The following is a 22,023-nucleotide window of genomic DNA, read 5'->3' as shown; positions in this document are numbered from 1 at the left end:
TAGATTTATAGCACTACTTCTTAATAGGATAGGATGATAATTCTCATTTCCCTTCAATATGGTTTCTATATTATAATGGTTTACAGTGGTACCTTGGTTCTCAAACTTAATCCATTCTGGGAGTCTGTTCGACTCCTGAAACCCTTTGAAAACCAAGGTGTGGCTTCTGGTTGGCTGCAGGAGCTTCCTGCACTCAAATGGAAGCCACATCAGACGTTCAGCTTCTGAAAAACGTTCAGAAACCGGAATACTTACTTCCGGGTTTGTGGCATTCAGGAGCCGATTTGTCCGGGAGCCAAGCTGTTTGAATACCAAGGTACCACTGTACTTGGATTTCACGTGATCCAAATGTTTTGGGTCTCCTATAGGTTTCACTATACAGTCGTACCTCCATTTATGTAACCCTATGGTTACGTAAACTTTGGGATGTGCACATGGCAAATCCGGAAGTATGTTATCGGGTTTTGCTGCGCGCATGCACAGAAGCGGTCCTCAGGTTGCGGAAACCTCGGGATCCGACCGGACCTCCGGCACGGATCCTGTCCGCAACCGGAGGCACCACTGTACTTAAAAAGAATGGCTCTGTTCCTGAAAGCAAGTAATCTATCTTTAAGAACCAAGGAGGTATTATTTGCTTGACAATGCAACTCCGGCTTATGAAATCTACTCTGACTAGTTTTTAAGCATCTGAGGGCACTGAGCCGATTCAAAAGTATTCCATTCTGTAGGGGAAACAGTGTGTGTGTGTGTGTGTGTGTGTGTGTGTGTGTGTGAGAGAGAGAGAGAGAGAGAGAGAGAGAGAGATTATATTATATAAACACATACACAAGCAGTGCACTTCCCAAGTAGATTTTAAGGCAACAGCAAACTGGATGAAATTGCAAAATTAATTGGCAAGTCGCAGACTTTCTGCTACCTGATTCTTGAATTTTGTCTTCCCATCAAAATTAAGTTGTAGAATTTTTCAGAAAATTTACTATGATTATGAGAAAGCATTTGGACAGAAATAGTTGTTTTCCTAATAAAAATGATAAGATAAAGGAGAATGGAGTGATTGCAATTTATTCCCTGGATGGTCTGTTTGAATTAATGAGGATTCCTCTATATGAGTCGCACAAACTATTGCTGTTTTTTTTAATGCAGTTGCACCAAAAATGAACACAAAATTCAAAAATGAAATATCAATAAAACTGCATGGTGTAAGGGAAAATAAGACAAAGTCAAAATCTCTAAAACCAGAGAGGCTGTTTTACCATTGTGGATTAAGTTTATGCTTTTTTAACTTCTGTCCATCACTTAAAGCATGTAAAATGTTGCTGTAACATCAACAGCTGTAAAAACAGTGCTGTGCCAAAGGAGAAATGTGTTAGCATCACAGCTGCTTTGCTTAGGGAAAACATACTTTGCGTTTTGAGTATTGAATCCAAAAGATGAACTGCGAAGTCCAAAAGATGAACTCCCATGTAAAACTTTTTTACTTGGCTTGACTTGGCTGCCACCTTCTGGGAATGTCTATGAAACATTGGGAAACTTGAGCACAGAATATAAAGATGACGAGCAAGCTGTCAAGTTATAAATAATTCAACATGAGCACACTGAAATACCAGCAAAATAACATGAAGCAACAAACATCAGCAATCAGTCAAATTAAATATAAAACACTCTAAAGAGCAGGGCAATGGTGGGAAATTTCAGAAACAGCTTTTATGCATTTATGATTAGTTCCACGGTCAACAGAATTCTGCCAGTAGGATAAAGCAGGGGCAAAATTAGGCTTTATTTCACCCAGCTCAACAACGCAGTTTGGCACATACCCCACACACATTTGTGTACACACACAAACAGAGGCCGGAAGCCTCAATGGCACCCCTCTGGAAGCTTCACCCGGGGCAAAAATCCCAGCTAGCTCCTGTAGCTATGGCTCTGAATAAAGGGAATATGTGCTTCTGAATAAAGGGAATATGTGCTTCTATGTTACAATATTTCTCCCTCCCTCCTCCCCTGACTTTACACAGACTGAAATCAAGAGCAGATCTTAGGCTCACATGCTTCCACCACCTCTGACCCTGAATAGAATGCAACACAACAAACTTGTCTTTCCCATGCTTATCTGAACACAGGGTCTCCTCTAACTCTGGATATTAAAAACCCTCTTTTATAGCAATTTGAACATGCAGGTTGAGGAGAGCGCCCATGCTTAAAAATCTATTGTGCTGCCTGGATCAGAAGTTATATTTATAAGGAAAGGCAGGAGAGTATGTGGGAAGGCTAGAGAACATGAAGCTTGTTCTAAATATCACTATGTGTAGAGGATAGGACAGAAACTAAACAGGTCATTGTGCTAAGAAAAATAAATGAGTGAAGTTTATTTAGTGAGCAAAAGTTCTTGGAATATATATATATATATATATATATATACACACACACAGAGAGAGAGAGAGAGAGAGAGAGAGAGTATATAAAAATAAATGAACCTGGGGTCTTGCTAAGTAGTAAACGTGAGAAAAAGTATGAAGCATTTGGTATATTTACCATGGTCTCAAGCTGCTTCATTTTCCACATGCAACTCATAGTCATGACCCCTTTTCTTTGAAGAAGGCACTGCAAAGAGACTTCTAAAGGTCCTTGAACTCCCAAAAGTAACACCTTTTTTCCATCTAGGGTAGTATGTGCTGGATAGGAGAAGATAACAGTTGCTCCAATTAGCTACACTGCTAGCAAACTGTACTGGGGAAACAAGTGAACTACAGACATTAATACAGAAGCTTTCCCCCTTCCCCTGCCCCGCAACAATCTCTCATATGGAAAATGTTACAATTTTAAAACCTTGAATAGGGCAGCATTATGCTCCAGAAACTTTTCTGATGACCAAGATCATCATGTAAGCAGGACAGAAAGATATTTTATCAACTCTGACAGATTAATGGACAGAAGAAAGTTTCATGTATTCATAAAAGGAATGACAGTCTTGGCTTGAGTAGCAGAGACGTTGATGGCATCTTGCTAAATTAAATAAGCTTGCATATGTTGCTAATCTAGAAATCCCTAGAAATCTCAGTCATCTCAGTAACTGTCCACTATAAACCTTTTGCTGCAACTTGTCCTACTTCTACGATTTCACCAGGCATTGCTCACACACTTGTGAGGATATTTTTACAACCACAAGGCCCCAAAACCTGCTTTAAAATGCCACAACTGAAGTAGACATTCTTAGGAATCTGAATTCTCTGACCAATTAATTACACATTTCATGGTTTTTCTGCATTTCCACAGTTAAAGCAACCAGAAGGCTTTGCTAATAGGTTAATGTAGGTCTATATACATATCATATTATGATGGTCTTGCATGACAGAGTCACTGTTTTTTGAGGGAGAAACCATTATCTGACCTGGCCAGATTAGTCACTGCATAGCTGAGCTAGCATGTGGACGTATTAAGCACTGCTGCTGAATATAATAAATAACAAACAATTACTTGTACCTAGTTTTTCCAGAAGCTTGACCACAGCACTAGCAGTGGGGGGAATTACACATCCATGTATGTCTCCATGCACCAACCTTGCCAAGTTAAAATCTGTTACTCTGCAATTAAAAATATAGGGGGGGGGGGAGAGAGAGAAAGTGAGAGACAGCGTGTGCATGTAAAAATATAGAAATAAATGCTCATTCATTAACACACACAAACTATAATGGGGTGCTGTAAGCTAGAGTACATGCTCATGAAAAACTATAGCTTTATTAACCCATTTTCTCTCTGCAGCAGTGTAGCTGCATCCACTGAATGTGCATAAATGCTTCCACTATATTTTGGAATTGCCATTACCAATTTGGTTTGAAACAGAACATCACTTCCAGATAAACTTTGTCCCCTTGCCTCTCAATAGTTAATAAAATTCTCACTTCCTCATCTGTTACAAATTAAATATCTGCTTATACTCAGGTCAGTTCTCCTGGATTTTTTTCAAAGTAAATGAAATGAATAATAGCTTTGAATAATATCTTAGGCAATTAGACTCCATAAAGGCTAAAAACAAGAAAGTAGATCACAATTTGTCAGGCCAAACTGGAACATACTTAAATTAAATCCTTTATCTATCAAAGCCAAATTAATGGATGCCGTATATATTTTGCTGTCAAATTATTTTCAAAATTAGGAACTGGGAATTATGCCTAGGCTAGGATAAGGATTAAATTAAAACCCACTTTCTTTTGTTTTAAGAGAACAGTCAGCCGTGTTGATGCTCGAAGGCATGCATTTACAGCTGTTGCAAACTAGGTGGGTGGGTAGCACCTCAGAGGGGGCTGGGTGTGGCCTAGAAAACATATAGGTTTGGTTCGTACATTAAGAGAAATATACTCATTGACTGCATGCACATGTCACAGTAACCCAGTGATAAACAGTTCACCATGACTGCAGAGATTATGCCCACTTTGCTCCCCTTTGCTAATGAGCAGGCATCACAAACCATAATCCTTGGCTTAGCACTACATTTGGACTGAGCCATCATGGTTTATTTCACTTCCACAAACCACAATGGTCAAGCCAAGAACTAACCTTGGCTTCAGAACATAGTTCGGTGCAAAACAAATCACAACCTCCAGTTTGGATGTAATGCTAAGTCAAGGATCATGGTTTGTTGCTCCCACTTGCTAGAACAGGAGCAATCTCCACATTCACAGCAAACTATTAACCATGACATACACTGACATGCAAATATGCACTTTAATCCACACATTCAGTCATTTGTCATTTTAATACAGATTATTACAAATGTATTAAAAACGAAATGAAGTAAGCAAAGTTAATAAATATTTCTGACTGCAGGGGGAGTGGGGAATCAGCAAGTCATCTCCCCTCCCTTTCACTGGTGGCAGCAACATCTGGCTCCAAGCCCATATAAATCCACATTTTCTGGAGACTGAATAGTATTTAACTTGCCCATTCACATCTTTCTCTGGTTTCACAGCATTCAGTATTTTGCTTGTGTACGACTCTTTACTGAGGCGAAGGAGAAGACCATGAATTTTAGGATTCTCATTGAGCTTTACAATTTCATCTATAACCTAGAAAACAATAGAAGGTTAAGAAATCAGGATTTAAAAATGATCAGCTTGAAGGACATTTTCAAATATTAGAATTTTAATATATAATGAAAATTGGATCATTGATAAATGGAATCAAACATGATGTTTCGCTTGCAGAAACTGAAAGAATATAGCAAAAGTACACTCACTATTATGATCATGTGTTGCTGTAAAAGTCCACCTTTGGGCACTTGAACACTGCTCTATCATGCAGATCAATGAAATGTATACTAACTGCTTCATCCCACAGTACAGTTGTGAGTCAGTACTATATTAGTCTAAAGATACCACAACAGGCTGAAGATGGGTGGGAGCTAGTCAAGTAGGGGATCACAGCACAGATACAGATATACAGTATTTCTCAGAACTAGAAGGAACCTGAAACAACCCACAAGGGAAGGACATGGTCACAGGCCAACTGCAAATTTATTTTTTGAAACATGCCATTTATTAAGTAAAAACGAGACAACAAATATAAAAACATCATCATGGCAAGGAAGAATGTAGATGTATAATACTTCCAAAATGTGGGCATACAATTTTAACAGAGTGGATTATTTTTACCACATAGGCGAATGTCTTCTATTTGTTCTGTGGAATTTTCTGCACTTAAGAACAATATATGGAGGAGAAGCTTGCCCCATGGTCAGTGGGAACAGTGTGCCTCATGAAAGCAGCTCTAGGAATAGCTCTAGGAAGGGGAAATAGGTTTCTAACACTAATGTCAAGATAAGGTGGTAGGATTGGCAGGGGTGGCAACCTCCCCTCCACCCACTCTGCCTCATCTCCTCCCACCTTCTTTGTAGTTCCTGCAACCACCACTAGCTGCTTCTGCTTCTCTCCCTCATACCCCCATCAGCACAATGTCTCTCCTTTCTCAGAGCATGAGACACTGTGGGGTGACCAGGCAAGAGCTTTGTAGAAGTTTTACATTCCTCTCCATTGTTAGAAGATCTGTTGATATTGTAAGTGTAGGTTATGACAGCTACTTAGGTAGGAATACTGTAATAACTGCAGATTGAAAGCTCGCCCTTATTCATATTCTATTGGTAATGGTCTTACCATGCAATATAACATACTGTAACTAAACATAGCAGATTTCTTATTGAAATAATGTCTGGGTGAGAAACCTGCAATCAAACAGCAGGCAGCCCTCAACAGTACACAGCTCAAGTTTTCAGAGATAATGTAAATCTGTAGGCAAATGCAATACATTATATATTATTAACAAGGGTGAGCTGAGGACTGAAGACTATCAATCTCAACTTTGAATTCCTTTGTTATTTTTAGAAAGAGTCATGCTATCCTTAACTACTTCAACGGGACTAAACATGTAATCAACAAGACTCCAACTCATGCCTACTCAGAAGTACGTTCTACTGAATACAATGGGTCTTACTCCTAGGTAACTGGGGTTACCTCTGAGTAAACATTCCTTAGGAATAAGAGACTGCTGTTATCGTGTCCTGCTTTTAGGCTTCCCAAATGCAGGGCTGTTCTTATGGGTATTCAGTTGCAAAACTAAGTGTACTTACTCACAAGGATGAAGTCCTCTGCACACTTACACTGAAGTACACCCTACTGAACTTGTGGACTTATTTCTCAGCTGCATAGACTCAGGCAGGACACTTCAATAATATTTGCAAGTATATGTGCTTTGGATCATACTATTAGGCAGTTTACAGGCATGTACCATAGGCAGTGCTTGAGTGGAAAAACACACATATAAAGATTTTTGCTTGTATTTCAAGAAGCACCACTGGAAGGAGGTGGGCAGAAGCATTTTGCAGCTCCCTCTTCTCCTGTCAGCCCTTCAAATCCCCCAAGAAGCAGATGAGTAACTATATAACCTTTAAAAGACATCTGAAGGCAGACCTGAATAAGGAAGCTTTTTAAGCTTCAATGTTTTGGTATGTTTTTATAAATGTTGGAAGCCACCCAAAGTGGCTGGGGCAACCCAGTCAGATAGGTGGGGTACATATAAATTGTTGCTGTTGTTGGGTGGGGTACATATAAACTGCTACTGCTGCTGCTGCTGCTGCTGCTGCTGCTGCTGTTGTTGTTGTTAAGCCTCCTGAATGTGATGGGCTATGATGCAGGGAATAAGAGGAAAGTGAGAGATTCTCTCATGGAAGGTGCCTCTACATAAATTTTCAGCAAGCCTTCCCGCACCACAGCCCAGCCCAGCTCATCCAGGAGGACCCTCCAACTTCAGGTAAAGCCTTTGGAAGCTGCTGGGGGAAAGGAGGGGTAGGAAAGACAACAACCTTCTTCTATGAGCTTTTTTCTGAATTCAGCCAATTAGCCATTCAGCACTACTGCATCGGGGAAGCCCTAAATTCATAAATTATTACCTCATGTTCAGTATAGTTGCGAGGGAGACAAATATGAACAAGGTTCAGGCCAATCTGCAAAGAAAAATGGGAAAAAAATATTTGCTATAAAGCCCAATAATTTCTCAGTTTAATATGGAAGAAACAAGTATTTCCATACTCTCACCTCTTCTGCAATGTTTTTGATAATTTCTTGCCCCAGATCATCATCGCCAACCTTGAAGGGATTGAAGAAAAGTAAAAAGAGAACTGTGACAAGTTAGGAATGGTGTCAAAGAAAATGAGACTGTAAGCAATTTGTAACTAAAGAAAAAATTGCAATCAATACTTGATCAGAAATTTGCAACTGGATAAGAAATATGATTTACTGAACTGAATGGAAACGGTGAGTTTCTTAACATTACCAGGAGTATGTTGCACAATCAAGCACCTTGGGCAAATTCTTGGCACTGAGTAGCTTGGCTTTGCAAGCCCTATTCCCAGTTGCTAAAAAACCTATCCCTGATGCTTGCACATTCTTGTGGTTATATAGAAGTGAAGCAATCCCTGACAAGATACAAATGGGAACATACTAGCTTGGCTTCCCAGAGCACTCCATAGAAAATTAGAGTACTGGGAAGCAGTACAGAGGATTATAGTGTTTGGCATGTTTTCAGGATGCCAGCAGCCTTACTGCAAGAAGTTACATAGGTGGGTTGCTTTGTACAGAAGAGTTACTTAATTATCAAATCCAGCTTTGAGTAAGAAACCAATGTTTTAAGTTGGACTACTCTTGCACCCTCAGCCCAATTTATCTCATATCAGGTTGTTGGAAAGATAAAAATGAGATAGGCCACGTATTCCGCTGTGAGCTCCTTTGAGGAAGGGCAAAGTATGAATATTTGAGAGTAGTGAAGGTAATGTCTCCCAAAGGTTAGATATTGAACAATCCTTTTACTTGGGAGTGGGTGAGTTGATATCCAGTGTAGCCCCAGAAGAAGACATTCCACTTGTGCCAATATCCCTGCTCAAGCTTCACCTCAGCATGCTGGAGAGCCTCCCTGTCCTCAGAAGTCTCACCACCCTTAACAAGATCCAATACAGGGAAGCCATGATAACTGAAGTCATAGAATTGCAGAGTTAGAAGGGACCCTGAGGATCATCTAGTCTAACTCCCTGCAATGCAGGAATATGCAGCTGGCCCATATGGGGATAAAACCCACGACCTTGGCATTATCAGCACCACACTCTAACCAACTGAGCTAATGTATGGTGCGGATGTGACCAAGATTTTCAGAAGCTGTAGCAGGAAGATCATACTAGAAGATTTTTATTTAGGGGAAGTAACATTAAAGATTGTGAAATGGAAAAGTTAAGTCCAGCAGAAACATGGTTTCAACAGCTTCTACTACTGGCCATGTTGGTGATGATGGGGCTTGTAGTTTAGCAACATCTGGAGGCCAAAGGTTCCTCACACTATCAAATATACCCAATAATGCATTTATCTGGTTTAATGTAGCTCTATAGTTAAGAAGATGTTATGGTGTGCAAGATAAATGGCCATTCACAGATCTAGATCTGTTTTCATAAAGTACTGGTTTGTTGTTTCACTTCTGAAATCATCATCTATAGGGTTTTACCTGTACAACAGCAAGTGCTGGTTTAAATGTAGGATGCTGTCTCTGCAGTAAATTCAGGGCCTTCCTTGAACTCTCAATGATTTCACTTTTAAAAATAAAAATATGATCTGTATTAGTATATAATATAACTTTATTTCCATGATCTCACCAGCTAGCACATGATTACCTTTCTGGATTACCCACAAAGACAATTGCTCATTTTGAGTATATCGTGAGCCAATATGCAATATCTAGCAACTTCAAAATACCAAAAAAATCATCCAATCCTACAGCAACAGTTAAGATGTAAAGGCTACAATCCTAAGCACACATACTCCCATGTAAGTCCCATTGAAGATACATCAGATTTACACAGAAAGTCTTTGTTTTCTGAATGTTATTCACATTATAAGTAAACTTTTATTTAAAACATTTTTACCTGTTTAGACAAAAAGGCCCCCAGGGCAGCTTACAAAGATAAGCTGTATGACCACTAGAGTGGTATCTCTGGTTACGAACTTAATTCGTTCCGGAGGTCTGTTCTTAACCCAAAACCGTTCATAACCTGAAGTGCGCTTTCGCTAATGGGGCCGCTGCACTGCTGGCACGCGACTTCTGCTCACATCCCGGGGCAAAGTTCGCTACCAGGAGCTTCTACTTCCAGGTTAGTGGAGCTCGTTACCCGAAGCGTTCGTAAGGAGGATGGTACATAACCCAAGGTTCCACTGTAGTTTTGGCCTGTAATTAGTTCTATACCAAGGTTCACTAGTATACAATATATATCTGTATAATTGGTCTTCAATGACTGATTTCCCAGTACAAAATACCCCTAAGCTATGTTATTTAGGAATGAGACACACATGTGAAAAGTGCACCTTCATAGGAACACAGAAAGCTGGCTTATACCCAATCAAACCACTGGTCCAACTTGCTCAGGACAGTCTATACTGACTGGCAGAAGCTCTCTTGGATTTTAAGCAGGGTTTTCTCCCAGCCATAGCTGGGGATGCTGGAGACTGAATATGGGACCTTCTGCATGCAAAGCAGATGCTCTACCATTGACCCATGACCCTGCTCCTAATACACATATACACACAATACTGTTACATATTTCCCCAATCTCAGAGCGGTGTGAGAGTCCAGGAGCTCCCCCATGGTCTGTGTTTCCTTTGGCAATGAGGCACAGCAGAGACCGTGGTGCTTTTATGATATATGACTTATTGACACACATATACAACTTGAGCCTAGGATGGAGGGGTTTAAAGCATTAAACTTCAAATCGGCTCCATTTCTCCCATTGCTCCAGCCTCCGATTCAGGTTTTGTGCTCTGACCCCGCTTGCCACATTTAACAGACTGACACATTTCCCCCTCCCACTTACATCATCCCAAACTGAAATCCCTAAACTCCCTCCTAAAAACTCTGGCATTCTCTTCTGCTAACTTCCCAGAGCTCAGGGCAGGGCTCCACCCATTTGTGGCTGGCACATAGTCTTCGCTTTGCTGATGTCTTATCTCTCTGTCTGTGTACTCTGTTAACAACTCACACTTAGCAGCCATTATCAGGCTGGCCTGTATTTTGACACTGCTATTTGACACTGTATTTTGACACTATTCAGTTCAGCCAAGCATTGATTAAACTTCAACATTTATCAAATCCAGGAATTATGGGTGTCTTCAACCCACAAAATCTGGCACCCACAAATTCATTAACAATACATTAGATGAAGGGTGGCCAGATGCAAAAGAAAAAAGGCCAAGGCTCCTACAGCTTTAGTAGTTGTGTAGATGTAGGAGTTTGTACACCTGCTGAAACTGCATATTCTACACAACTGTTAAAAGTGTAGGAGCCCTTTTCCCTTCTGCATCTGGCCACCCTACATCTATTAACATAAAGCCAGAGCTCATGCTTTGTGAAACCAAGGTGTCAAATTGATGCTGCCTTGGGAGACCTTGATCCCAAGGTGCTAGTATATCGAGAGGAGGTTCTTTCCGCACATATACCTGAAGCGTGTTCCTGTGCAAACCTGTATTTGTCTACTCAAAAGTCCCATTGCATTCAGTGGAACTTACTCCCTAGTAAGTCACCACAGGACTGCAGCCTTAGCATTGAGAAGATTCTACCCTGCAGAGCTATTCCAGAGTTCACACTCAAGAGAGGCACTATTCCTTTAACACCACCAGTCTTAATTTGATTACTTGGAAGCAAATTTCAATGAGCCGAGCTTGGCTGACTTCTAAGTAAACATGCTTACATTTATACTGTACAAGCTCCACAAAAGGCTGAATTTCTAGGACTGCCAACTTTTTCATCATCTGATATACATTTAGCAAAAGAAGCTTCTTCTGCCACAGAGAACAAATTATGGAGATAAACTTCCAACAGATTAACTGCTACCTGTTAAGGGAGCCTTAAAGGAAAAGGAGCTTTTTACAATAAAAAAAAAATCGGCACCCTAGACAGTGCTGCATACAGCGATGACAGAAAGCCAAAATAGGTTAGATAGCCATGTCTATGTGGTAGCTCTGAAAACGGCAACTGCCCTCACAGGATCCAGTCACTTGATTTTATTATTGTGTTTTTCACTGGGTTGTAAATCATCTTTGGGATTTATTATATTTCAATTTATATGTAGATTTATTTATTTCATATCTATCCATCTGTTGGCATCCGTCTTTCTCAAGAGACGATGGAAGAGAGAGAGAGAGAATCTATATATAATTGGTGGGTGGGAGTTTGGAGAGAGATATAAATAAGCAACTTCCAATGAACCTGAATGAACTCCGATTTGAGTTAGTAGCTCTGGAAGCGGGGAGAGTGAAAGCAGGCGCTCACGGGGCCAATAGGAAGCCGCGCTTCCCGCTTCTTCGCAGCGGATTGGCTGCCGGAGACGCCACTCCCTCCTCCCCCTTCTCCTCCGTAATGCATCTGCGTTATTGCATCAGACACATCAGGCAGCCCGGAGGCGGAGCCCTCCTTCCCACGTGGAGGCGAGGGGCCGAGTGCCGGCTACGAACTAGAAGCGCTGGCGGCGGGACGAGGCACTTCCCACCCCCACGGTCTGCAAAAGGGGACCCGTCCGCTTACCTGGCCGCCGAGCCCCGTAGCCCTCCGCTGCCGGACCCTCGCTGCTTGTCCAGGCGGCCCCACGTGCCGCAGATGCCCCGGGGGAGCAGGAGCGCGCCAGGGCAGCCGCTTCCAGGGCGCAGCAGAGGCAGAGCCCTGCAGCTGACCTTCTTCCCGCCGTGCTTGGCTGCAGCCGGTGCCGCCGGTCTCCACGCCAGGCGACGGAGGACAGAGAGCCTCATGGCTGCGAGAGGAAGGACGCGAGGGAAGCTGCTGTTGCTGCTGCCGGGGCTCCCTGGCGGGGAGGCGGAGTTGTTGGCTTCTGGGGAGGGACGTGGCGCGGGGAGGGGCGCCCGACGGGCAAAGCGTGGCCGGCTCCAAGAAATGCCTGCGAAAGGCGGGGACCCAGCGGAGCCTCGGCGCCTCGCTTGCGCCTCCGGGCATAGACTCGTCCGCAAAGCTCCCCTCAGGTGGTGAGCGAGCGGGTTGCCCTCTCCAGCGCACCCAGGGCAAGTGCCATGACCCTCGCTTCGCCTGAGCAAACGTCGTCACTTGGAAACATTGGCCTTATTATGAACATTTGGGTGGGGGGGGGCATGTTAGCCTGTGCTAACTTGGAAATAAATCCCACGGAAAGCAGCTGGCCTTACATCAAAGGAAACGGGAAAAGAGGGAAGAGGAGAAATATTTGGTAATTAAAACTGCCAACCACCGCTTCAGCGTCGTCTGCTGCTGCGGCTTGCAGAATTTTCCTTTGAATTTGAAAAGCATCTCGCTCAGCTGGCAGCAGACTCTGGCTTTTCCCACAGTACCTCAGCGTTGTGCCTTTTCTGGGGCATTGTGGAAAATGAAATTTGAAATGGTGGCCACCCGCCACTGGTTACAAGGGGCCCAGGACAACATTTGGCACCAATAATTAGTAGGAAGAAAGGCTGCTGCATGATCAATACCCAGAGTTTTGAAGAAGCCCTTTGGCAAGGAGGGGAAATGGTTCTTTCTGGATAAAAGCTGGCGCTAGAGCTCACAAAAACATCTGCCCATGTTTCTACAGCTTTTATTGGTGCCTCGGTGTCAGTGGTCCCAAGTCGGGTGCTTCTTGTCATCCTAAACCACAGTGTCCTACTGCTACATGGATACTATGTTCATTTTTCTACTGTGGGAGAACCTGTGCTACTCCTAGCCTATGAGCCAGTGTGATGTTTCTACACTAGCTCTTCAGGACCCCAGAGATTGCTAATACCTGGTGTCTGAACAAATGAACAACAAATCACAGCTCTCACTTCACTTGTTGACTAAAAATACTGAGGGGCAGAAGCAACCTACTAAGCTGGCTCATTTCACAGCAATTGCTTAGAAGGATAGCTGTATATTTTGCTTCATATTTCACCCCTCTTGCTGGAGGGCTAAAGACTTACCCTTTCCCCCCAAATGAGAGTTCACAAATCCCGACCCTCTGCCCAGGGTGCCAATGAAGGCCTTCACCATGGCACCCACAGGCTTTAGCTGGGTGACCCCCGTAATACATTATACTAGAACACACACTTTGTTTTGGATCTGTATCTTATATTAATATATTCACCAATGCTGGCCCTTCCCAGCTGATTCAGTGAATGATAAAAGCCAAGCAAAGGAGGCAGTGGCAAAAGTTGCAAAGGGGTGAATCCCCTTGGTACACTGCACAGTGTGAAACATTTAATTAACAAAACAGACTACATTTTCTTTTTCAATTTTGCTGCAAATAGTATTTATTTTCCTCCCATGGCAGATATTACTTACATATTTTCAGGTTTGGCATGCTTTAAACTCAGCTTTTAAGCATAACAAAATGAGAAAAAGCTTTACTGAAGAATATTCTACATGTACATACATTTTTTACATCTTCCTTAAAAAAAGACTCCTTACATGAAAAAAGTGCAATGTAGAGGTTGTCTCTAACCAGTAGAATAAAATGCTAAGAAATGATTTGCAGAAATTAGGAAATACGCAGTGTGAATCCATCCAGAACGACTTCATTGTGAACCATGTCCAGTAGAATCATGCTGACACTATCAACAAATAGTACAGAAATACATTAAAACCAGAGTATTTTACAAACAATGTTACATGGTTAAAAATTATAAACCTCCTTTCAAATGTTCTTTACAAAAAGTTGCAAAAGAGAGGCATGACTCTTCAAAAGAAAAGAGAAATCCACCTTTAAACTAATAAAAATGTGATGAGTCTGCTATGACCTATCTACTGTAATTTGCAGCATATGTCATATTGACTCCTCTGCTGCATCCTTAATTCTCTGGCTCTATTGTTCCAGTTTTAGTAATGGCTGCTATTTCCCTACTGTGCCCTCACATTACACTTTTGTGCTACCCACTGCCATGAATGAAGTAATGTGCTCAGGAGAGTTCAGGCGGTAAAACGGACCCACTAACCTACAATGTGGGTGGTGGTCTTGAAGAAGACCCTCAAATGAACTCGCCTTTTGTGTACCAAGAAACAGCTGCTTTTGATTCCATTCACATTTGTATTGTCCTGAGGCTGCAGAAATTTATATAATTTGCTCATTTGAGAAGGCTGTGCAACAAAGTGAATTTAACCTATGTTACAATATGAAGGAATATATATTAGTGTCTTCAGAAAAAAAAAGATGCATGGTATTTCCAATTGTTCATTTACCAAGTTCAAACCAGGTTAACAATGGCATTCTTTTGCTATTTTGGCTACATAGGTTTTGCATGAGGAACTGTAGTATTTATAAAATCTAGATCTGCTTTTTTGGTTGGGAGTAGTTTTCTTTCTAACGGGTATTTTTGGGGAAATGGCAACTGAAGATGTTAGACAGCGTAAGTCAAGCTCCCTAAAAAGCATGAACTAGATACAAGGTTGGCAGCTCATTTGAGAATTGAAAACCAGTATTGCCCTTGTTTTTATGGAAACATTTTCCAGGGCTCAACTACTTGTCAATTCAGCTGTTTGCTTTTCTGCCAGCAAAGCAAAAAGTACCCCAAACATAGAATCATAGAGTTGGAAGAGACCACAAGGGCCATCGAGTCCAACCCCCTGCCAAGCAGGAAACACCATCAGAGCATATTATTGTTTGTTCCTCACAAAGCTATGTGTTCCATTGAGCATATATCTCATTATTTTATCAGATTAATAAAATTCCTCTGTCGTTACAAAGGAACCTAAATGTGCCTATTGTTAATGCATACAAATTAATTTCTTTTACTATTATTTACATTATTTTACATTTTTATTAAATAAGAATTGAAGTTTGCTAATTTAATATATACTTGCATTAGTCATAATCTATTTTACTAGACATAGCTTGAATTGCAGTCAGCTCTTCTATGTAACTGGGACAGCCTTGTATAAGAAATTTTGAGATCGTGGTAAACCAGAAATAAAATCCCAACATTCTTGAAGTAGTATTTCAAAAATTAAAAAGCATTTGTTGCATGAAGTTCAGATAAATTCAGAAACCACAAAGCTTTCAATATCTATTTTTGGTAGAATGGAATATACACTCATCACTTGTGGGATTTTATCAAAAAATGCCTGTAAAAGCAACTTGTTGACATTCTAAAATGTATGAGGGCTACTGTGCCTTGTGCTAGAGCAAAGTGGAGTGCTTTTAAGTGGAAATGAGAGAATTCCCACCCTTGGCAAAATGCATTTCAATTTCATTTATATCACTGTTATATGTCCTTCATCTGAAAACTGGTTAAACATTGTGTGTTGGCACACTGTATTTTTTTTCAAGTAAAAACACTACTGCTTCCAAGCTAAAGCTATGCAAAAAATAAGACGACAAGAATACACAGCAGCATAAACAGTAAGAGTCAACTCTATTAAGGTATTTGGTACCTGCTCGTACTAAATCTGTGAAGGGGTTATTGAGAATGTACAGACATGGGTGCTTTTCATGTTCTCCCAGCCCATGTGTGATAAGCATCAGTCTAAAAGGTTGGGCTATGTGAGCATGGATGTGCAAGTGAACAGCTCCTGCCCCAGGAACAGCTATCAATCAGCTCTGTGGAGGGAGCCATACCTGCATACAGATTGACCTATTCAGACGGATGCCAAGACATGGCCAGCATGTGTGTCGGTATTTAGATGGCGATAACGGCTTGTGCTATCTCAGTGTTCCTTCGTATGTTTGGCATTTATGGGTACTAAACATCTGATTAGGGCTACTTACTACTTTCATGTGATAAAAGGGAGACAAAAAGGAATGTAGTGTATTGAAATAAAAGGATACCAACTTAAACAAATGGGGGAGGGGGATTCCTTTAAGCTAAATGGGACTGAACCATCTCTAGTTTGTGTTCAGTAATGTATAGGTTTGAACTACTAGTGTCAGGAAATTGTTTCCAAAACAGGGAGTTCCAGCTACCCTGCAGGCTTGAATTGGAGAAAGGTGCTTTGCTGCTTGATCCCACAGATTCCATTTTGGTCTGTACCACAAGTGCACATTTTATTTATCAAACCTACTTGGAAAAGTAGGCTGTGGAAACATAAGGAGGGAATCTTAACGCTATTGGAGTTGAGTGACAATACAACAATAAGCTTCAGTCCAATCACAGTATTTCATACCTCACTTGATGAAAATATATGTGCAGTCCTTTAAGTAAGTAAACCTGAGAGTACGCTTTTTTTATCTTTCACTGTTATTTCACTGCACATTTCACATAATATGCCAGTCCGTCCGTCCCGCCCCCCCGCCCCCGCCTTCCTTTTCAGCATTAATGCCATTCCTAGAACAAAATCAGAATTCTGGCCTACATGACTGGCTCTCGTAAAATCATTGCCATGAGTTCAGCATAGGGGACACTGTTAAGAATGGATGCAAGGAAAAGCTAGCCAGAAATCTGCCTGCAATGTAAAGCCAGTCAATAACTTGACAGTGCAAAACTAGTCACTTTAAATTTCTCACTACATGATAGTTAAAATATACACACTACAATGTACACTACCAGTACAGGCAGCCCTATTATAACTTTGTCAGCATTAAGGCATAATGTTAAGAATAATAATAATAATAAAAAATCAAGCAAAGCTGCTTGAGCTAAGACACTGAAATTTTTCCCTTAAGGACTGGACAATGTTCTGCTGATTAGGAGATGGTACCCTCCATAGGTAATCATTCAATTTATCTGAATCACTACATGTGGCCAGGAAAGAGTCTGATGCCTTAGCAGGAGCCAGGGGCATATTTTTGTCACTACAAGTTTCTGAAGCAGCGCAATGTACATTTATGTTTGGATCCGAGAGTTTTGTTTGGTTGTAGAAACTCTCTAAATCGGAGCCCTCATCTTCAGATTTTATTTCAACATAGTCGTCATCATCCCCTTCTCCATCATCAGTGTCTTTGAAGTTAGAAAAATAGTTCTGGGTAGCTATTTGTGCATTTGAGAGCAAGTTTCTGTTAACTCTAAGAATTTTTTGAGAATCCTGCAGAATCATTTCGGAGCAATTCTCGAGGCTTTGCTTTGTTCCATCACATGCTGCAAGTCCTGGGGTGTCACCTGGTAAAGATTCTTTATAGTGTTCAGAGAGAAAGTTCCTGTCTGAATGCAGCTGCTTCTTGTCCATTTCATGTGGATAATTTATTGAATCTCCAGACTTGCTGGCCACAATAGAGGAAGATGATTGTGACCTGCTATACATCTGTGACTTTGCATTGTTTTCCTGTCTTCCTAAAGAGTTAAAAACCTGACTGTGGTGCAAGTTCTCTTTGTTAGGCTGATTTATAATTGCACTCCACCTTTGTGCAGGAATGTGCGGGCGAAGAGGAGTCTGAAGGGAAGGCACTGAACAGGCCGTCGGCAACTGTCTCTGCTTTGCACTCATTTCTGAAGGGGAGCTTCTGGCCTTCAGCTGTGGGACTTCCGACCAGGGAGAGAAATCTGAGAGTTCCACATTACTGTATTTTGAGTGCAACCAATCCTCTGCTCTGAAGCATTCCGCAGCTAACTGAGATGTTGACACTGGTGAGGAATACCTTATGTTTGATGGGTCTTGAGAACTGGTCTTTTGGGGTGAGGTTTCCCGAAAAACAATCTGATCGTAGAGCTGGGAATATTCAGCAATTCTGGCACCTAAAGAAAAGTGTGACAGAGGACACAATGTTCAAAACAAAGTTGCATTCATATTATAAAAAGGCTGTAACATGGTAGTTAAATTTATAGCGTAGTAAGGAAGCATCTTTTTAATAAGTCCTGTTGATTCTAATAGGTCTTACTGACAAGTAAGCAAGCATAGGATTGTAGCCTTAGCTATATTTTCCATTGTATTAGAGCCTTATTTGGATGTTATTACTACTATACACGGCATTTCAAATCCCCACAACAGGGTGAGCTCCTGTTGCTCGGTCCCTGCTCCTGCTTAACCTAGCAGTTTGAAAGCACGTCAAAGTGCAAGTAGATAAATAAGTACCACTCCGGTGGGAAGGTAAACAGTGTTTCCGTGCACTGCTCTGGTTTATCAGAAGTGGCTTAGTCATGCTGGCCACATGACCCAGAAGCTGTACGCCGGCTCCCTCGGCCAGTAAAGCGAGATGAGTGCCACGACCCCAGAGTCAGTCACGACTGGACCTAATGGTCAGGGGTCCCTTTACCTTTACCCTTTACTACTATACAATTAAAATCACAGAGGGAGAGTGTGGGGTTGCATATGCTGGCCCACACCTACACTGTCCACAAACTAGGGGTTTCTCTGTAAAGGGGAACATGCATAGGCTGCTAAGCTACCTGTGTGCATCTCCTCCAAAGGCATTCAAAGTATTCAATGTAAGAATAGTTTAAAACAACAACATTGTCAGCATACCAATGGCTGGGCCTCCTTGTTTCTTCTCTTCCAAAATGGCTGCTAAGTCCTTCTGCCTTGATTTATGTTGCCGGCTCAGAAGTTGCTCTTGCTCTGGGCTTTTTACTTTCAAAAGCTGGTTTGCCTTCTTAATTTTTTGACTGTACTGTCTTGCCATTGTGAAGACCCGGTTCTTTGTTTTATCCACAGCATCCAGTTCATTGTCAGTACTTTCTGCATTTGCACTGCACAGAATACTACTGGCAGTTTCATAAAGACTATCGACAAAAGCTCTCTCATTGGAGAGGGAAGATCTGTTGAGACTCATCAAGGAATTTGCTCTGCATGGTGTTTCCTTACATAGCGATGCTTCCGCCTCGAATCTGAGGTTGGCTTCACTCAACCTGGCAACTTTGTTGGGCAAAGCTTTTGGGAAAACAGGTGTTTCTGGCAGTGAGAGAGGGGGGAGTGAATATCCCACATCTTTATTTAACTCACAAGTAGTTCTAGTAGGAGTGTTGTTGTCTATGTCATCTTTGCAGACAGGAAAAGCTGCAAGGACGTGGTCTCTCGTCTTTTCCTCATTCTTCTTGATGTAATTCTCCAGGTCATTCCAGATTTCATCCACTTCCTCAGATAACTTGTCCGCAGCAGATTTGTGAGAGTGTGAATCAGAGTTTGATGAGCTATCCACTAAGCTCAAATAATCATGATCTAATGGAACACAATGATAGGGATTTTCATCTTCACTGAAATGGAGGCTTTCTTCAGAAACAAACTGCCGCAGGTGGTCACAGCATGCAAAATCTGTTTCCAGACCCAGAAAACTCCTCTTTTTGGAACACTTAAGGCGATCACATTTGAAATTTGTCAGTGATTGCTCTGGGAGGACTATGGTATCATAGATATTTTCCTCACTGATCCTTAGATCATGAGAGCTTACAGGTGGAGTTCCTCTTCTGGGAGTAGTTTCATTTCTGCTGGTAGAAATAGAGGTCCTGCTTTGAGGTGCCTGTCTTTTATTGAAAGCAATGTCTTGGTCTTGAGCCTCATAGAGTGAGTCTCTAGCTGACCCTTGTGGAGCACGGTCAGACGCTTCCCTACGAGTGAGACCCATTAGTTTCAAATCTTCAAAACTTATATTGTCATAGACATGATCTATGTCATCAATAGTCAGTTCTTCTGAAGATTCTAGGTACACCTGCAGATTGTCCATCTCACTCCTGGAACTTTTTATTTCATTCCAAGTAGCATTCTGACCAAGGTCATTTTTTCTGTATCTTGAACCAGATGGAGAAGTTTTACTTTCCCCAGCACTGCTGGCCCGCCTCACAATTCTGTGAGAGTTAGAGTTAGAAATGTCCCTTTGATGAGCTAGCCCTACGTGCCAGCTGCAAGGGCGGCCTGAAGGCTCTCTCTCTTCACAGCCAATGGAAACCAAGTTGGATGTAGATTCTGACGGTACAAACATCTGATAATCATCTTCGTCCTCTGTGTTCTCTTGTGGGGGGCGTCTGCTCGGGAACAGGGCTTGCCGAATCTGGTGGTCTGTCCAGATGTTTCTCACCGCATCTGTTCTGCCCAAAATGTTCGCCATAAATGAGCTGTTTTGTGGTGCAAACTGCCGAGATGGATGACCACCTCCACCGCAGGAAAATGAAAGCTTTGCGTTGACCTGCGAAGGTGCTTCATTTGCAGGCTCCTTTGCATTCTATGAAGTTTTGAAACAGAGCACACTATTAGTCTATGATCTAACTAAAATGCAGAATTGTAATCACATATACGAGGAGGGCAACCTTTACTGAAGTTGAGAGTCTCATTTCCTTGAGGGAAACTGGCTGGGTGCTACATATTGGTGCTGGACAGAACCAAGACAAAAAGTGGGTGCAGAAACCTCTTTTCCTTCTCTTTCTGTCTTTAATCCTCCCCCCTTCATCATCCATTCATCTCTCACACAAACCCCATGCAAAAACACATACTCCATTCATCAACCATCCATTCTGCCTCTCATGTACCCTAGCCATTCACAAGCATTTGTCTGCAGGCCCCTCCAGATGGTTCAGAACACCCAGGAGCCTCCGGGTTCCATAGGCTACAATCTTGAACAGACACACAAATGAGTAAGTCCCTTTGAACACAGTCAGCGGGATTTACTCTCAAGAAACCAGGGATAGGGGTGCACTGCATTATTTTCCTGGCTTTTTAAAAGCAAAATTTGAATGCTCCTCTCCTTAAAACCTCATTTGAAATGCCTGCAAAAGAAGACATTTTATTTCATACCACTGAATACATTAAGTTGATAAATTATACAACCACTTTTCCATAAAGACTGTACCTGAATTTCACATTTACTGAGATTAACACTTCTTCGTTTCTCAAAATTTTCAGCAACTTGACTGTTTAACCTTTTGCGGCCTCCCTTTGGTTTCTGCTGGGAATTTTGTTGTGTGGTCTGCAGAAAACAGAAGGGTTACAGTATGACACATAATCCTTTACAGAGAAAGCCTTCAGCCAAAGCCAAGTCTCAGAAATGTCAAATGTTCGACAAGATACTGCATTATTACAGTGGAAAGGACTCTCTGGTGGGGCCTCCTAAGCTGACAGAGGTCAGCAAAAGGCAGTGCGCTAACACAAAATGTTTTTGACAAAGGACATATATTTTTCTTGTTGCAGGGTAGATGGTGGGCTCCAGGAAGAGTATTCTGGAAGACATTGCTTTCTGATTGATATGGTAGCTGTAATGCCATCACTCTGAAAGCATGAGGCTTCTACATTTCACGAAGTTTTGGGTGGTGGTATTTTCCTCTCAAATAAATGTACAATGGCTAGGAACATATGCAAGTCTTGTTACAAGCTCAGAAAGACTGCCTGAGCACTGACAGGCCTCTAGAAATTTCCACAAAAAATGTAACGGATTATTACTATTTTTCAAAATAATATTATTTTAAAATAATAATCATGTAAAAATATTTTGTACAAATATACACAAGTGGTGTATATTGTGTATAAATATACACATGCAATATTTTTTTTCAGTATGAGGAAGGCACTGCAAAGAGAAGATGATGTCCCCTTTTCTCTCCCGGCATGAAAATTCTCTCTCTCTCTCTCTCTCTCTCTCTGTGTGTGTGTGTGTGTGTG

The 22,023-nt window shown here is 41.6% G+C and overlaps 2 protein-coding genes and 1 long non-coding RNA gene across 9 annotated transcripts in view; 1 reads left to right on the top strand and 2 right to left on the bottom strand.

Annotated features, from left to right (window-relative positions):
• The window catches only part of MTHFD1L (methylenetetrahydrofolate dehydrogenase (NADP+ dependent) 1 like), a 103,107-nt gene extending 90,709 nt beyond the window's left edge, over nt 1-12,398 (bottom strand). Inside the window, exons 1-7 of the mRNA XM_081854333.1 lie at nt 12,103-12,398; nt 9,037-9,121; nt 7,584-7,634; nt 7,439-7,492; nt 4,939-5,063; nt 3,481-3,581; nt 2,533-2,672 (exon numbers count right to left, since the gene is read on the bottom strand). Of these exons, the coding sequence (XP_081710459.1) occupies nt 2,533-2,672; nt 3,481-3,581; nt 4,939-5,063; nt 7,439-7,492; nt 7,584-7,634; nt 9,037-9,121; nt 12,103-12,323 (777 nt within the window). The 5' untranslated portion in view covers nt 12,324-12,398. The remainder of the gene's footprint in view (nt 1-2,532; nt 2,673-3,480; nt 3,582-4,938; nt 5,064-7,438; nt 7,493-7,583; nt 7,635-9,036; nt 9,122-12,102) is intronic.
• LOC309337678 overlaps nt 1-22,023 on the top strand; it is a 200,759-nt gene that overhangs the window by 89,058 nt on the left and 89,678 nt on the right. The window lies entirely within an intron of this gene.
• The window catches only part of PLEKHG1 (pleckstrin homology and RhoGEF domain containing G1), a 109,241-nt gene continuing 102,399 nt past the window's right edge, over nt 15,182-22,023 (bottom strand). For all 7 annotated transcript variants that reach the window (XM_081854303.1, XM_081854301.1, XM_081854304.1 and 4 more), the window contains 3 exons: nt 21,218-21,334; nt 18,904-20,593; nt 15,182-18,176 (listed from right to left, as the gene is read on the bottom strand). In XM_081854303.1, coding sequence (XP_081710429.1) covers nt 17,125-18,176; nt 18,904-20,593; nt 21,218-21,334 — 2,859 coding nt within the window. In that variant the 3' untranslated portion in view covers nt 15,182-17,124. The remainder of the gene's footprint in view (nt 18,177-18,903; nt 20,594-21,217; nt 21,335-22,023) is intronic.

Source organism: Podarcis erhardii, assembly GCF_964252035.2.
Source record: "Podarcis erhardii genome assembly, chromosome: 3".
Taxonomy (NCBI): Eukaryota; Metazoa; Chordata; class Lepidosauria; order Squamata; family Lacertidae; genus Podarcis; species Podarcis erhardii.
The sequence above is the reverse complement of the archived record's forward strand: the minus strand, read 5'-3'. Positions and strand labels throughout refer to the sequence as shown.